The 16,667-nt window shown below is 39.1% G+C and overlaps 1 protein-coding gene across 4 annotated transcripts in view; it reads right to left on the minus strand.

The window, feature by feature from the left end:
• cep170ba (centrosomal protein 170Ba) overlaps positions 1–9,560 on the minus strand; it is a 31,680-nt gene extending 22,120 nt beyond the window's left edge. The window contains exons 1-3 of one of the 4 annotated variants that reach the window (XM_053237379.1): positions 9,452–9,560; positions 7,921–8,058; positions 2,308–2,397 (exon numbers count right to left, since the gene is read on the minus strand). In XM_053237379.1, coding sequence (XP_053093354.1) covers positions 2,308–2,397; positions 7,921–8,025 — 195 coding nt within the window. In that variant the 5' untranslated portion in view covers positions 8,026–8,058; positions 9,452–9,560. Of the gene's footprint in view, positions 1–2,307; positions 2,398–7,920; positions 8,059–9,227 lie in introns of all 4 variants that reach the window. The other 3 variants (XM_053237380.1, XM_053237378.1, XM_053237381.1) reach the window with 3 other exon arrangements.
• Positions 9,561–16,667: the final 7,107 nt, after the last annotated feature.

The following is a 16,667-nucleotide window of genomic DNA, read 5'->3' on the forward strand; positions in this document are numbered from 1 at the left end:
AGAAAGTAATCCACTTTGCTCATGTTTATTACACCCACTATTGTATTTCTGTACCGATCTGGATGAATTAACAAAGTAAATAAATTAGCCCATTGCACATGAATGTAATCACATGGACACGCTTGTCACTCATAGTTTGTGTGAATCTAGAGTGTGGGCTTGAAAGAAATCAGCCTCAGCTTCTTCTTCATACCATTCTGTATATATCTATTTAGGGCTATTGGTGGTGCTGTCACAATTAATTACCACAAAGCCAAAAGTAATCTACATTAAGCAATTTGTTAACAGCGCGTAAGTAAAAAATAAAAATGTCTTATTTTTACATAATTTTTCATTGAAAGAGAGGGATAGCTCACTGGCAAATCAGTAATAATCACTAGCTAGTAGTTTAACTTGGCAACCAAACACACAACAAAATAGCAGAACAATCCATTTTAGGTTGTGTAGACAGGCAGGAAACAGATCTATAATAGAAGGCGAGGTAATAACTTAATGAAGCCTTGGCAAGCTTAATGCATGCTCAGAAGTCGGGTGTGTAAGAATTGTTAGAGCTTCCTTGGGACCTAGCCTTTGTTTCAGTGAAAGTTAAATCATGTTCTGTTCATTAAGGCGTTAATAACACTGTGCCAGTTAAATAATGGCAGTCAGAAAATAGCTGAGGAGAAGATGTAAAAAAAATAAATAAATAAAAATGCTCACTGTCCTATTGCTGCAACAGTGCTGAATGACTTTCTTAATGTTCTGGGATAATATCAACAGGACAGAAGAGTTACAGGTACTTTCTACTGTGTCTGTTACAGAACACACACACGATCATTGATGCATCTCTGGTGAATGACGGCATACAAGCAATTGTTAAAAAACAAAAGGGAAAAAATGCATGCTATGTTTTATTCTTGGAAGCACAGATACAGAAGCAGCAAATGAGACTATTTTGTTTGTATTTAATATAGATAATCATTAAAAAGCATAGGCGCATATATATATATATATATATATATATATATATATATATATATATATATATATATATATATATATATATATATATATATCTCCCTAATTTTAGACAGTATATCCATTGCTATGAAAATGTTATTTAAAAATGATCAAAAAAATAGATGTTCTATTCCAAAACCTGCTCAGCATCAGCACAAGGATAGTTTCAAATGTTTGTTTCAAGTATCCTATTATAATGTATTTGGCTCAGTCACTTCGCTGTGCGCATGAATGAACAGTCTGGCAACTGCTTTTTGAACACAGACACTCCAGGCACCTATTTCAGACAAACAGGATGCGGAAGAACATTCCACACGTGCGAATGGCTGGTGTGGCGACACGTACTCATGACGGGTGCTGAAAGGCATTTATAAAAATCTCTAGCAACTGACCACTGCCACCTACTAATCACTCACTAATCAGTCAATCAATAATGAGCTACTTCAGGCACATAGTTAAAATACTGCCTACAAAATTTTTGATGTGACTTTAAGTAAACCTTTAAAATAACAACAGTGGACAAATCACTAGCACAGGCAACAAAGATTTTGTGTTTTTTTCCGGCAGCCCTGAGGACAAGCAGGTTCAACAACCGGAAAAGAAAAAACCCTACTCCTTACTGACTTTCACAAAATGAATTTGGAATTTATGTTTAAATGGCAGTGTGATGCACCCTGATGCTGTAACTATAGCGCACACTGCCAAATCCCACCACTCGCTGCACTACACACATCAGCCAAAGCGTTATTTGGCTGTGGAAAAAACAATTTTCCCTAGCCAGATTAATTAGTTTGCACGGATGATAGATTTGTGGAAACAATGGCAAAACAGGGCAAAATAAACTGCAAGACACTTCATGGTCAAACATAGTGAGAGAAAATAAAGACGCTAGCCAGACTTGAATAACATCTTTTATACGAGTTGATAAAAACCCGTAAGCTCATAATCGAAATGTTGGCCAATGTCTTGCTGACATTTTCTCAAGAGCAAAAACACAATGTGCTACTAAAGAAACTTTATTTATGTTATTTATGCACTTAACTAAGCTAACTGGCCATACATTATTACAATACATTAGCTACCATTTTGCAGCCTAGTATATTAGGCTTCCAGCCAGCCAAACTATGGGACTTGGCAAGTACACTAGAGTTTTCACTTGTTTGATGGGTTAGCTAATTAATTTAGCATTTGTCCACCCCTGAATAATCATTTACACTTTCCAAATTTCTAATAAAATGGATATAATGTGTGGTGCAGGTGTAGAATGTGGCTGCTTTTAAATAAGATGATGATCCACTCTGAACTCACCCCATTAAGACTGCCCAGGTCTTTAACAAGGTGCTCGTCTGTGGTCGGGTCATAGTTGATCACAGCATGCTGTTTGTCCACACTACGAGACTGTATTTAAAAAAAAAAAAACACACACACACACACACACACACACACACACACACAAGACTTAGTAACTTGCCATATTTTAAAGACCCACCTTCAACTGCTAGAGAGAAAAAACATTCTCTACAGACTATATGGCCAAAGTTGTGCGACACCCGACCGTCACACACATATGTTCTTTTTTCCAGATTTAGTCCCCCTTTGCTGTTATAATAACCTCCACTCTTCTGGGAAGGCTTTCCACCAGATTTTGGAGTGTGGCTGTGGGGATTTGTGTTCACTTAGCCATAAGAGCATTAGTGAAGTCAGGCACTGATGTTGAGTGAGAAGACCTGGTGTACATTTGGTGTTCCAGTTCATCCCAAAGGTGTTCAGTGGGGTTGAAGTCAGGGCTCTGTACAGGCTACTCAAGTTCTTCCACTCCAAACTTGGCAAACCATGTCTTCCTGGACCTCGCTTTGTGCACAGTAGCATTGTCATGCCGGAACAGGTTTGGGATCCTTAGTTCCAGTGAAGGGAACCTGTAATGCTACAACACACCAGGACATTCTGGACAATCGGGTGCTTCCAACTTTGTGGCAACACATTTGGGTGTGATGGTCAGGTGTCCACATACTTTGGTCATATAGTGTACCAGGGTTGTGAACAGGCAGACTGGGGCCCGATGTGAACCAAGCAAAGGATGTCAGCTGATCGAACAGAGTAGTTAAAAAAAATAGTGTAGTAGAGCCGATACATTAACAAACAAACAAAGAAAAAACTGGCCAAAGTTCAGTGACTGTACATAGATATATATATAGATAGATAGATAGAAATGTTATTGATCCCAAGGTAAATTGCAGTGTTACAGCAGTGGTAAAGACAAACATTCACAGACAAACACAGTAAAGACAGAACAGTGCAAAGCGCAAAAAGAAAAAAATCTAATTGAAAGCTATGGGGAGAAGGAGGAGACTTGTCTCTATACAAAAAAAATTAGTGTAAACAAGGCACTTGGATATTGTGCAAGAAAGTTCAGCGACTCTAAACATGAACCAGTACGGCTTCCAATCACATGCATTTATGTAAATTATTTAGCTGAAGGCAGCTCATTAGACCAAAGACAAGCTACAGGGCTAGTTAAATTACACTAGAAATGGGAGAGTTTTCACAAACTTGTAGAGGTTTTTCATTTCATTTACACTCACTTGTCTAATTGGCAAACTGAGAACATGGCTTGTTTAAAACAAACAAACAAACCGACAACGACAAAATATTTCTAAAAAAAGTGGATATGAGTTTATTTCGTTATGTGTCTCATCTGTTCAGTGTTCGTTGCGCAGGTCAAAAATGGTAATATAAAACATCACTATGAAACAAAACATAACCACTTCTAATGATCTTATTTATAGCCATAAATAAAATGGTAAGTGCTTTCACAATTCAATCATGTTAGTTGCTCATCTGGACATTTGTAAGCAAGGAATTTTTGTACCTTTACAAATTTTAGTCGAATATACCTGTTATATGTATATCATTCCATTATCTACGTATTGCGAATGCACAAATATAGATTAAAACCTGCATGCAATTACACAAACAAAACTTGAGACCAATTAGGAATAAATCAGAATTAATTCATTTCCTGTTGAAATTGCAACAAAGGAAATAAAGTATCAGCAAATGTCTAGAGGAAAGCACAGTTACAGACACGCTTTTATTTGCGTTATCTTTTGTAGTCTTATCTTCCACACATCAGGGGGAAGCTGTGCTCTGAAGCCAAACTCATTTGCAGCCTCATTAGAGCTCATCAGAGACGCCTCTGTGAGTTTGCGGCCAAAGCCAGGGAAGAACTCGGAGCTCTGAAACATCCTCAACCTTCTGCTTATTGTGTCCCCCTTATTGTGCTGCACTTTAAAAAGCAGAACAAGGCAATGAATAGAAGCTTTCTGGCATTTAACGCTGCCCTATATTGAAATGGGCTTCCACTGAACAGTAAGTGAGTCGCTCGCTTTATATTTAAAAAATGAAACCAAGATAAATCATGCCAGAACTTTGTCCACCTTTAATGTGATATAGCAACCAACAAAATTTAAGTTAAAAAAAAAAAAAAAGAAATATTTCAGGAAAAACAGAGAAAGAAAAAGCTTACAATAACCTGGTTGCATAAGTGGGCACACCCAAGTCAAGTCAAGTCAAGTGGAGTTTATTGTTATTTCAACCATATACAGCCAGGTAGTACATAGTGAAATGAAACAACGTTTCCCCAGGACCAAGGTGCTACATAAGACAGACACAGAACAACACAGAACCACAAGGGACTACATCAATTTATACATAAAGTGTGCAGACAGCACAAGACAGTACAATGACTACTGGGATAGACAATGGGCACACTAAGTCCCAGTGCAGCCCAATACACAGTTCTATTAGAAAGTGAATCCAGTGACAGTAGTGCAAAGAGTACAATATAAGTTACTGTAGGTGCAAACATAAGAAGTAGCAGCCTATGTACTGCTTAACTAACACTTTGTTAAAGCACCCTTGGCTTGTAATACAGCTCTCAAACTTCTTGGGTAAGAGTCTACCATCTTCATCCGGCAAATTTATTTCACTCTTCATTTAAAAAATGTGAGATTTTTCTTCATCTTCAGCTGTCTAACAGAGGCAGGTTTAGCTACCTAACTGCAGATTTTTTGCCAAAATAGATTTGTATTTGGAGCTATCCACAATCCCCTCTATCCTGAATAGAGCCCCAACCCCGACTAAAAAGAGAAGCAGCTCCATAGCATGATGCTGCCACCACCATGCTTCATCATGGTTATAGTGTTATTTGGGTGATAACCTCTATTGTTTTTTCACCAAAAATATCTTTTAGGATTATGCCCTAAAATGTTCTACCTTGGTCTGTTCAGACCATTACACATTTTGCCACATGGTTTGGGAGAATTTCGGCATGCTTGGATGGTTTTTTTTCAGTGAGAAAGCGCTTGCGTCTAGCCAAGAGATTGTTGTCACATCCAGGGAGTGACCCGTACTTGCCAGATATTCCTGCAGCTTATTTAATGTTGCTGTAAGTCTCTGGGCAGCCTCCCTGATAAGTTTTCTTCTTGCCCTTTTGTTTACTTCAGAGGGATGTCCTGTTCTTGGTAATGTCACTGTGATGTCACATTTCTTCACTTGTTGATGTGGAGAAATGTTTTGGAAATGCTTTTGGACTCCTCTCCTGATCGATACCTTTTGACAAGATCATTTGAGATCGCTTACATGCTTTGTAAGCTATTTGTATGATAATTACTTTTGAACATGAGTTTGAATGTGATTGGTTCATTCTGAGCATAGTCACATGACCCATTATAAAAGGACCAGGTTGTTATACAATAACCTGGTTATACAACCAGGCTATTGTAAGTTTTTTCTTTTTTCCCCCTAAAATGTTTCTGTTTGTTCATAAAAACCTGCAATTTTAACAGGGGTGTGTAGACTTTTTATATCCACTGTATGTGTTTAAGGAAGTGCAGCAATTTAGCCTAACCAGTCCTCATTTGAGACATGTCAGACTGTCACTAAAACAAACAGGAGCCTCATGTTTCAAGTCTCTAAACCACAGCTGCTATTAGAGTTTCTGATGCATTGTTTCATGTGTTGACATTGTTTAGCACAACCAAAAGCCTGAGGCCAAGAGGCTCACTATGAACATATCAGTGTTCACCTAAGCATAAAGAATGAGCATTTACACAAAAAGATCACAAGCTTTTGGAGAAAAAAAAGGAGAGAGGCTGAGGTTTATGTAACGGTGAGCACATGAATGTAGACAAGATGAGCTTTTTTTATTTGAGCTAACCAATGTGGTGAGGAAAGCATTATAAACTAACCGCACATAAAAGTGAAATGAATAAACAGTTTTAAAGGGAGAGCGGTTTCCAGTGGCCTACATAGACAAGGGAAAAGGAGGGAGTGGGGAAAGAGAGCGAGAGAGAAAGAGAGAGAGAGAGAGAGAGAGAGAGAGAGAGTTTCCAAACACCGCTATCAGACCCATGCAGTAGAAACGCTGACATGGTGGAAGTTACAGTTCTCCCCCATCTATAAGATTACTGAAGCACAATCACAACCAGTTCAAGCTGTGGGTTTTCCCTCAAAAATACAAACATCACATGAACATCATAATCAAATAAACAGAACTTTTTTTTTTAAATGACTTCAGCCTTATGCAAAGACCAATCATCTTTTAGGCTCTCTTAGTTTGAAATTTTTCATACGCAGCATGTTAGTACATCAGTGTGATATCTATCTACACTATGCACATTTCTGTACACAAAGCAAACAACTCAAGCTGTGTATTGACTGATGATGTAGATTGTGTGTGGCACTTTTTCGATGTTAGCAGGTAAGCCACAACGGATACAGTAAAGACCCGCATCACGATAATGTTCTTAAAGGTGGTTTTGGACTTTAGAGGCACTGAGAGAGTGGTATCATGTGATAACTCTGGATAATTGCATTTTTGTTCACAGAATGAAAAGAAAATCAGCCCGTTAAATTTTAAAGTGTTCACTGCGTCAATAGTTTTAATCTTCTGTTTCCAAAATTTATTTTAGCCCACTTGGACATAGCGTTCTCCTTTTTTTTAATGATCTAAGCTCTATGATGAATCATGTCGATGTCGATGCAGCGTGTAATGACGGGTAATGATATAAACTTTTTGCTTTAACAACCAGTGCTTCATTTTTAAACCGTGTAGATTCATTGTCAGGTTTCAAATACAAATTCTATTTTAAAATGAATCATCCTCACCTCTGTAAACTATCGCCCTCCTGCGCTCTGGCAAACTTTTACATATCAGAGACTGCAAGAAAGGTTATTATGGATTTTGAAAGAAATGTGGTATATAAAGCAGGAGGTCCCTGGAGGACTAGTGATTACGCCTCGACACTCTCGCCACCACGGCTCAGGTTCGATTCCCAGCCAGGGAACCAGCCCCTGCTACTGGGGTTACACAAGACCATGCACTCACAGTGCAGGTCCCAAGCCTGGATAAAAATTGGAGAGGGTTATGTCAGGAAGAGCAACCGGCATAAAAACTGTGCCAAATCAAATTCGCAGACCAATGATCCACTCACTGTGGTGACCCCTACCAGGAGCAGCCGAAATAAGAGCAACAACATGGTGTATAGAACAGGGATTCTTACACTGACCCCTTCAACTGTTAAATAAATTCCACTTGAATATAATTGAATTGTGTACAATTATATTTTGTCTATTTATTCCAGCCTTAAGACTTTCTACTCCTCAACTTTCCATCCAAAGAACACATTAGTTCCAAGTTTACCTTATTTATAGACCTATTTGTTTTTGAGTTACTGACCAGTCAAACAGATTAATAATTATAAGAACTCAATAATAAATACCATGGTTTTGATAATGGTGGGTTGCGTTTTCCACCGGTTCCATCATGGACCCCTGCTCTGCTTCATGGACCCCTTAGGGGTCACCAGACCGCACTTTGAGAACCACTGGTACAGAGTTTGTGTGTGTAGGGGGTCTCACCTGCAGCATCAGCTCGCAGTCCTCTCGGCCAACGAAGATCATCTCGCGTGGCAAACGGTGGCGTGTGCCCGAGCTGCTCACCAGGAACCATGAGGTCACACTCATCTTCACACGCTTTATCAAATGCTATTTAGCATCCTACACAGCAAGGTCAAATAGTTAGAGAAAACTTTTAAAGAACGTGAAAACAAACACCAGATTTTTCACACAAAGTAACTGGAATTGTTACAGATACAAAAGCAAGTGATTCCTGTCCTAACAGTTCACATACAAAAGCTGAAGATGACATACGTCAATAAGAGGTCAGTTATTTCAAAGTCACAGAGTTTCAAGTTCAGTCCCTTTCAAAGTCACTACAGCCTCTCGAGCAATGAACGACAGAGACCAGACATTTCCATGAAGCCGGTATGACTCAAAGTAAAATAAAACTACGGCTTGCTGGGACCTGCCCACCGATCAGACTGGAAGACCATCACTACCAGAACAACTTCCTTATTACTTCACTAAACTGATTATTAAATGGCTGACATTTCCTAATTCCCTTATTGTCATATTAGATACAAAGCCAGATCTCTTTATTAATCCCAGAGGGAAATTAATTTCTTAAAAACAACTTGGTGTTGAATTAGTAGTGATGACCCAGAAACTTTCCATGTTCCAGCACTTAGCAGCTGGTAAACATGGTCTTTTTCAGCAGGTTAGTTAGATAACTGACACTTTAGAGAACATTTACTACTAATGAACCTACATGCAGCCTAGGCCTAGAAAAAAGACCCAAACCCTTAAGTAGAATCAGCAGTCAAATTCATACAGAGCTAGTGTACGTCTGGAGTCACTGGCTGTGTCCCAAACCGAACACTAGCGCACTAAACACTAATACAATATATGACGCTGGCACAGGTGGTAGCCATGGGTGGCGTCATCTCTTTCTCCACACTGTTTAGTATTGGATTACGCGGTTTAGGACGAGGCTTATCCTCTCTGTCTGTGTGTGAGAATATCCTGGTTTCCAATTTGATTATCTGCTTTGACTCCAGAGGAAGTTGCTCTGAGGCACAAAGTCTCTTCTCTGTACTGAAGCAAAGTGTTTCAGAGCACAGGTGACTTTTTATTGGAGGTGAAATTACATTTATTTTGTGAGGTAAACCAGGCAGCTGTCGATATGAGGAATGACTCGACTGCCACAGCTAGCGTTGCTAAAAGCTTAGCTTTCACACATATGAACAGAACACTACCATGTCCAGCCTCTTAACAAGCTCAAAACAAGATTGTTCTGGCTCCACACTAGAGCACACTACACTACTTACCCAGAATAAACTTTCAGGGAGGAGGGAAAGTGCTGTTCCCAGCGTTCAGCAACAGGAAATGAGCAAACGCGTCTGCAAGTCGGAAACGAGTCTGACTTTAACTTTCCCAAATAACGCCGTCATCATCATCAACAACAACTGCTTTAGCACTGAGACTCCGTTATACACTGCTACTCCTCAAATACACAGCTACATATTACAGTAAATTAAAGAAATAAACGTACAGCTCAAAAGCCGTGGTCATCCAGGTAGATCAAACTAACACACACACATACACACACCCTCCCTTCCCAGACATGAGAGCAGCGAGTTCTCCCAGCTCCGCCACTCAGCTCTACCCTAACGCCAAGGTTGCCAGATTTCCAAATCTCTAAAATCCCACACCAACCGAGAAGGACCTGTCTGCGTCCTGCAAGACTACAAACCTCACCCATTACAAGGAACGCCCACTAGTAAATCAAACTACACAACATTACCACGCCCACTAACCCCCAACACCAACCCTAAGCCTAAACCTAAACCTAACCCAATGTTTTACGTATTCGTTGTGGGCGTACATTGTAATAATGGGTGTGACTTGTAAGGAGCGTGGTTTGTAATCCTGACAGATGTTTTATGCAGCTGTTTTTATGTATTTGTTGTGGGTGTAACGTGTAATAGTGGGTGTGGCTTGTAAGGGGCGTGGTTTGTAATCCTAACAGATGTTTTATGCAGCTGTTTTTACATATTTATTGTGGGTGTAATAGTGGGCATGCCTTGAAGGGGTGTGGGTTGTAATCCTGACGGATGTTTTACGTATTTGTTGTGGACATAACTTTTAATAGTGGGTGTGCCTTGAAGGGGCGTGGTTTCTAATCCTGACAGATGTTTCATGTATTTGTTGTGTGCGTAATTTGTAATAGTGGGTGTGTCTTTAAGGGGTGTGGTTTGTAATCCTCCAGGACGCAGATGGATACACTTGTAACTCACCAACCTGTAACTCCACCAAATTAATTCCCAACCATAAAAACCACAGTGATCACACCATATACAATTTTTATTTTTTTTTTTACAATATGTCAGTTACAAAACCAGCTATGAAATTATAAAGGTTCATTAGAGTTCATAACCCTTTTTGATCTTCATATTGGCCAAATAACACATTTCTGTAGATAAAGCACTGCTCCATGAAAACATCAAGAGGCGGTACTGCAGCATCTTCCTACAATACATTTAACCTGATAAAAAAATCTTATGGTGTTTGAGCAGTATCTTTAATAGAGATCAGAGAGGTAGCCGATGTGACCGTGCACAGCATTATCAGTGAGTGTGGTCATTAAAAATTATTACAAGATGAAGTGAATTACGAACACACAGTGGTATTCACAAACATGGATCAGTGAAGTGTGTGTGCAGAGAAAGTGTCGTGAGAGAGCAGTTCAGATCTGCGAGCACTGAGCACTGAGACACACACACTTATTTTCCTCAAGGTCTGCCCTTGTTTGTGAGTCAAGGTGCAATTTTTAATAACCACACTCACTGATACTGCTCTGAGCACTCAGGTCAGTGTTAGTTCACTGTTAGCGGCACTTAGCATCTTAAACGTTAAACCTCGCACAGGGAGTTCACTGCTAGCGGCACGTAGCATCTTAAACGTTAAACCCCGCACAGGGAGTTCACTGCTAGTGGCATGTAGCATCTTAAACATTAAACCCCGCGCAGGGAGTTCACTGCTAGCGGCATGTAGCATCTTAAACATTAAACCCCGCGCAGGGAGTTCACTGCTAGCAACCAACATTAACAGAGCAAAAGAAAATGTTCAATGACTCTCCAGAGTCATTAGCATTAAACAGGTACTCATTTCGATATACTGGTATCAGTGAGTACCAAAAAAACATGTATTCATGTACAGTAGGAAAAAAATGGTATTGATGCATCTATTATTTATGATGATTATGATGATGATTGTTGTTATTCTTATTATTATAGAATTACTTATTATTATTATTATTATTTATACTTGAAATTTATAATCATTATACATGAAAAATGTATGAAAGTAACACCATTTTATTCAGGGACGGTTAACGGAATGAAATACCTGAATGGCTGCCCAATCTGGCAACCCTATTCTCCACCTTGGCAGGTCGCTACTGATGACGTCACCGACAAAGACGGAGGTAACTTGTCCATGTGGGGCTAAAAGCAGGAAAAGCCAGATCTATAGATTACACACAGGCCATGTCCAAGAGAGAGGGAGGGAGGGGGAGAGAGAGACAGAGAAAGTGTGTGTGTGTGTGTGTGTGTTTGTTGCACTGTTTGGTAGCTTTACCTCTGTGATTTCAGACTTATCCATTCATTCAGGTCCAAAAACAAGCTGAAAATGAACTGAAATGTATAAGAAGTAATAACTGAGACTACACAACTAATATGAAAACTATACAAGAGACAATAAGACTAGGCATTCATTTGTGTATTCCATTGTATTACTTTTTCGTCCTGTTGTCTCAGCTGTATGACCATGAGGAGGGTGTACACATAGTAGTGTGTTCTTGATAAGGCTGTCTGTAGGGGCTGGGGGTGAGGGGTGGGTTAGAATTATTTTTAGAAGCAAACAGGATTTATAAAGTCTAGCGTACACTTCAAATCTGCACACAAAATACCTCCAAATGGTGAACAGTCATATCTATAAGAGGTGATGATCAATAAGATCATCATCATCTATAAGAGAGTCATCAAGTAAGAGTAATTTATAACTTTGTAGTTAAAGAGTTAATCAGTACTAGGCTAGCATGAGTGAGGTAAATAACTATCTATGCATGTAGACTTACTGAATGCAGTGGGTTTAATAAGTACAAGAATAAGATACAAGATTGGGAGCTTAAACTTACTCTTATAAACAGCTGTGTCGATTTTTTTCAGATCATAAAGACTTCTCAGTTCTGCTCCTGAAATTTACATCCATGTTGACTCAAGGGCTCATCTAGCAAACTTCAGTTGAGCGAGTAGAGCAGTGGAGCAACCCTGAAGTTGGCACCAGAGACAGAGAGATTACGATCAAGAATCACTGACATCTTCTTTTCCATGAAAACTCTTCTTCATCAAATAAGTTGCAAACTGAATTTTTAAAAATTAGATAAGGCATTGACAAGGATAAAAATAATGATTTGTGCTTGAAATAAAAATTTAGCGCTTTAAACTTTGATTCCATCAAAGAATCCTCCATTTGCATCAGTTACAGCCTTGCAGATCTTTGGCATTCTAGCTGTCAGTTTGTTGAGGTAATCTCCATCAATTTCACTCCATCCTTCCTCGAGTACCTCCCACAAGTTGGATTGGCTTGATGGACACTTTTTTCATACCATCTGGTCAAGCTGCCAGCGATTGCTCTGGCCAATCCATTACAGACAGAGTTCTAGCTGACTGCTTCTTCTCTAAATAGGTTTCACATAATTTGGAGCAGTGCTTTGGGTCATTGTCCTGCTGTTGGATGAAATTGGATCCAGTCAAGCGCCGTCCGCAGTGTATGGCACGGTGTTGCAAAATGAAGTGATAACCTTCCTTTTACCCTGTACAATCTTCCCACTTCACCAGCACCCCAGACTATTTCCTCCACCATGCTTGACAGATGGCATCAAGCACTCTTCTAGCATCTTTTCATTTGTTCTGAACCTAACAAATGTTCTCCTCTGTGATCAAAAATCCTCAAACTTAGATTCGTCTGTCTGTAACACTTTTTCCCTCCAATCATTCTCTATCCAATGTCTGTTCTTTTGCCCATTTTAACCCTTTCCTTTTATGGGCCAGTTGCAGATATGGCTTTTTGAAACTCTGCCTAGAAGGCCAGCATCCCAGAGTCCTGGACTCTTCACTGTTGAAGATGAGACTGGTGTTTTGCAGGTACTATTTAATAAAGCTGCTTATGAGGACTTGTGAAACTTCTGTTTCTCAAACTCGTTATCCTCCTGCACAGCTATGCACCATGGCCACCCACTTCTTTTTCTATCCTGGTTAGAGGCAGTTTGTGAAGGGAGTAGTTCACACCTTTGTAAGATGTCTACAATTTCTTAGCAATTTTGTGCCTTCATTTCTCAAAACAACAACAGACTGATGAGTTTTTGAAGAAAGCTCTTTCTTTCTGGGCATTTTAAGACCGTAATTCGAACCCACAAATACTGATGCTCCAGATTCTCAAGTAACCCAAAGAAAACCAGTTGTATTGCTTCCTTAAACAGCACAGTGATTTTCAGCTATGCTAACATAATTGCACAAGGATATTTCTAATGATGAATTAGCCTTTTAACATGATAATTTAAGATTAGCTAACACATTGTGCCATTGGAACACAGGACTTGCTGGTTGCTGAAAATGGGCCTTTGTAGATATTCCATTAAAAATCAGCTGTTTCCAGCTATAATAATCATTTACGAAATTAATGATGTCCGTCCATCCATACATTTTCTGTACCGCTTATCCTACACAGGGAGCCTGGAACCAATCCCAGTGGCGGGAGACAGCCTAGATGGGGTGCCAACCCATTGCAGGGCACAATCGCACACACTATGGACAATTTGGAAATGCCTGTCAGCCTACAGTACATGTCTTTGGACTGGGGGAGGAAACCGGAGTACCCGAGGAAACACAGCCGAGAATCGAACCCCAAACCCTGGAGGTGCAAGGCAAACATGCTCGTCTTAAATACTGTATTTCTGATCAATCTATTGGTATTGTAGTTGAAAAGAAAAGTGATTTTCTTTCAAAAACAAGGAGATTTCTGAGTGATTTCAAACTTTTGAACGGTAGTGTAAGAAATTAATATAAAGGCAATAAATTGCCAGAAAAAAGGGTGAAGTCAAAAGATTATTGAGTGATCACATATCTAGGCCAAAGCAACTCCCACCAAATACCAATATGAATATGAAGAAAGAGCGTGTGAACTTTGGAGAACGAAGCAGAACAAGGCATTTCTGAACTCCTCAAACTTGGCAGTTTAAAGTTGTTTTTTTTTTTTCAAAATGATTATTTATCTCTAGATTATGAGAAACACAAATTGTTTCATAGAGATCATTGAGCATACCACATAGAGGCATTAAAGGGGCAGTTCTAGAGTTACCTGATGTGTTAGTATCTGGATGCAGTCCACACCCAGACAATTGCCAGAGGACTGCATTTACTCCTTGGATTATTTCATAATGGCCTTTTTCTTTTTTTAATTTAACGTAATGATTTTGTAATCAATATTACTCTGGTGAAAAACAACAGCTTATGCTAGCTGTGGGCCACCATGATGATCAGGATAATCCATGGTGACTGTATGCAAGCCACCAGCAAGTCCAGCTTTACAACTGGACTTTGTTAGCCAGGCAGCATGGCGATACTTGTTTACCAGATAAACCAGGATTACGCAATCCTGGCCACAAAGGGCTAGGGTTTTCACCAACCAGTCAGGAACACACCCAGTTCCACTCATATAATCAGTTGGTATCAGTCTTCAAGCAACTGGTCGAGTGTATCAGGTCCTGATGAAACCTGACACTGATGAAGATTAGACGATGACTAAATAATTGCTCATAGAAGATGAGCTATAGCCTCTAACTGTACCACTACTCGGTGGATAAAGTGACTCTGTTCAATACACTAACACGCCACGACCATATCTGTGTCACTGCTGTGCTTAAAATGATCCACCACCCAAATAACATCCTGTCATCTGTGGTTCTTTGGTGGTTTTTCTGTGCAGGATATAACAGCTATAACGTTTCCCAAGAAAACAGTAAAAATTCAGGGGAAACGACAAGGAGGAAGTAAAAAGGACAGGGTGTGCTCTTATAGGAAAATAATCAATGAAGGCCCCAAAGTGTTTTATTCCTGTTATACCACAGCAAATCACAAACAGTTGACAAAAACATTTTTGATTTATTGATGAACGATGCATATTTTAACCACGTTTATCATGACATTTAATTAGGGATGTAAACCTCAAGCTTTCACACAGTATGATTTCGATATTTGATGATACAACTGAATCTTCTACAAAACAATATGATTTCAATTCATAAGGCAGTGATTCAGTATTTGACAAGATCATTCAGTAGCCTCTGATCGACATGTTCTAATTTCATCGACTAACTTCTTCCCCACAGCACCTCTTTGCTAAATTCACTACTTCCTTGACATCCTGTAGCTGCCCGCATCAGATTTAACTCATACTTGCCAACGAAGCCAAAAATGCACCAGCACCTACCTACTTTAAAGCACTTTAGCTGAGTCACTGCCTGTCTTCCAACAAAAGGATTAAAGACCTACTTCTTCACCAAACACTTAAAAAAAAGAATCCTTGTCTTGTCTCCCCAACAGGGTTTTTAGACTGATGGTACTCTTTATTAGGATGCATTTTTGATAGAGATGACAAAGCACTTCTGTACATCACTGTGTATAAAGGCATCTGCTAAACGCCATAAAGGTAAATGTTCAGAATCTGGGGTACGCCTACCATTAATTCACGAAAGATGGTGACTCAGAGAAGGACTAAGCACCAGGGTTACAGGCAAATCACCTTGTATCCTATTTACATGTCACTTTTTACCAGATTTCTATCCTTTTTCAATAATCATTGATTTATAACCAGTTATAATTGATTGATGATTGTTGTCTTTTAAATCGATGCATTGAGCCATCTGATTGTCTGATCATTACAGCCCTACATTTAATGTTGTCGAACATCCATGAGACAAAATAGTTCCTGTTATCACTTACAGTCTAACGCCTATAAACAGCATTTCCTCACCAGGCTCTGTTTTTTTCTATTTTGAAGTTAACAAACAAAAACTCAACGACTATTCATTTTTCTTTGCTAAATAACATTTTTAAGTTTTTAAACTATTAATCACTGTGTTAGTATAGATACAATAGCATATTACAATGAGCACATTAATATAAAAGTGATTTCCCTCGCAGGCAAACTACTGTCACATCTGCCATTATAGAACTTTAATCAACACCTTCTGACCAATCAGATTCAAGAGTTCGACAGTGCTGTAATATGACCATTTTAATAAAGTTTTGAAGATCCAGAGAACCAGCTGTAGAGTACATCCAGTAGTGCAGACCTAATGTAAATCCAAAATCAGATCACAGTTGCTGTCTCTTTACCTGATTCAATGAACCATTGTTCCCTTACTCCTCCTGATGTGTCCCCTGTGCCCTGAAATGATCAGTCAACACTTTTAGCCAAACTTTTTTATTTGCTCAATTCCACAGAAAAATTGAAGCCCTATAAACAGATGTGCATACAAAGTTTATATTATTCGTATACTAAAGTTTGTGTCTTAGAGAGTTGAGGAAAGGCAGCTAAAAAGCAAAATATCTCCCCATTTCAAAAAAAGATAACAGTATGAGAAAACATATGCATATGTAACAACTGGGTCTTAAAGAAGCAATAAGTAGATTTATACGTAATAC

This window comes from Pangasianodon hypophthalmus, chromosome 10 (genome assembly GCF_027358585.1).
Source record: "Pangasianodon hypophthalmus isolate fPanHyp1 chromosome 10, fPanHyp1.pri, whole genome shotgun sequence".
NCBI lineage: Eukaryota > Metazoa > Chordata > Actinopteri > Siluriformes > Pangasiidae > Pangasianodon > Pangasianodon hypophthalmus.